We start from the raw sequence: 1032 nt of genomic DNA on the forward strand, positions 1-1032 counted from the left end.
CGCTGTCTGTGTCGGCTCCATTTGAATGGAGTTGTGTTCCTCGGTGGTCACTGTGCCATATGAAGTATCGGCCACCTCCTCTTCCTTCAGTTTCTTGTAGGAAATATCTGTGTCTTCCTCCTCACCGAGCATATCTTGTTTGTAGCTGTCTCTCCCATACATCTTGTATACCAGCACAAAGAGTCCTGCTTCTGCCGACTGAAAAAGCGCATAGAGCAAGGGAAACATGTACATGCTCCCGATGAGCTCCGGGGGGAAGGTGAGTTTCAAGATGGCGGTGCAGAGCTGGACGTTTTGGCACCCTGTTTCCAAAGACACTGTTCTCCTGCAGTGTGGGGGCATTTTAAAGACCGTGGCTAAGCCGTATCCCAAGGCGTACCCCGCTAGGGGCATCAGCACCGCAATGGCGTAGACAGATGCAGGGATATGTGCCATCAGATCTGGGCCCAGCATTGTCCCAGTCAGGATGAACAGGATCACCAGAGTCACCAAGAGGGACCACAGGGAAATCTGGCAACAGATACAGACATTGATGAATACCATGGGGGTTATTGATTTGAAAGGATAAACATAGCAGGTAGAAGCTTGATAGAGAGTCTAAACTGCAAAACATGGTTGCCCTGCATTTCCAGCTTTGCTCCTGCCTTGGGACTTTGATGGTGTTTGATCATATCTCAGTAAAGGAAAGGGCTGAGATCACCCTCCATCATTCTGCTTTGGGGTGACTTGCTGGGGAAGGACAGAGCCAGGGCTTGTGCTTTGCTTTTCCTTTCGCAATTAGGCTAAAATTGTTTGCATGTTTTGAAGAAGCGTCGCCGTGCCTGCGGGTTAGTTTTGCTAGCCCTGGGTGCAGCGGGAGCCGGGAGAGAGCAGGATGCAGGGAATGCCTCTGCTCCAGGACCAGGCTGCCTCCCGGGCGCCGGGGCAGGGGTAACCGGCCCCTTCCCACCCATTCTGTCTCTGTCTCCCAGTTTTATTTCAAGACTGTAAATCCGTATATCCCACCTAAGTGGTGGAATATACCTGTGTGAA

General features: G+C 51.5%; 1 protein-coding gene across 1 annotated transcript; it reads right to left on the minus strand.

The window, feature by feature from the left end:
- Nucleotides 1-3: 3 nt before the first annotated feature.
- SLC10A4 (solute carrier family 10, member 4) lies at nucleotides 4-510 on the minus strand (the record flags this gene model as incomplete). The annotated part of the gene is made up of 1 exon (XM_010016618.1): nucleotides 4-510. A coding segment is annotated over one exon (507 nt), but the record flags the coding sequence as incomplete, so codon positions are not given.
- Between the last annotated feature and the right edge of the window lie 522 nt (nucleotides 511-1032).

This window comes from Nestor notabilis, unplaced genomic scaffold (genome assembly GCF_000696875.1).
Source record: "Nestor notabilis isolate BGI_N333 unplaced genomic scaffold, ASM69687v1 scaffold31746, whole genome shotgun sequence".
Classification (NCBI taxonomy): domain Eukaryota; kingdom Metazoa; phylum Chordata; class Aves; order Psittaciformes; family Psittacidae; genus Nestor; species Nestor notabilis.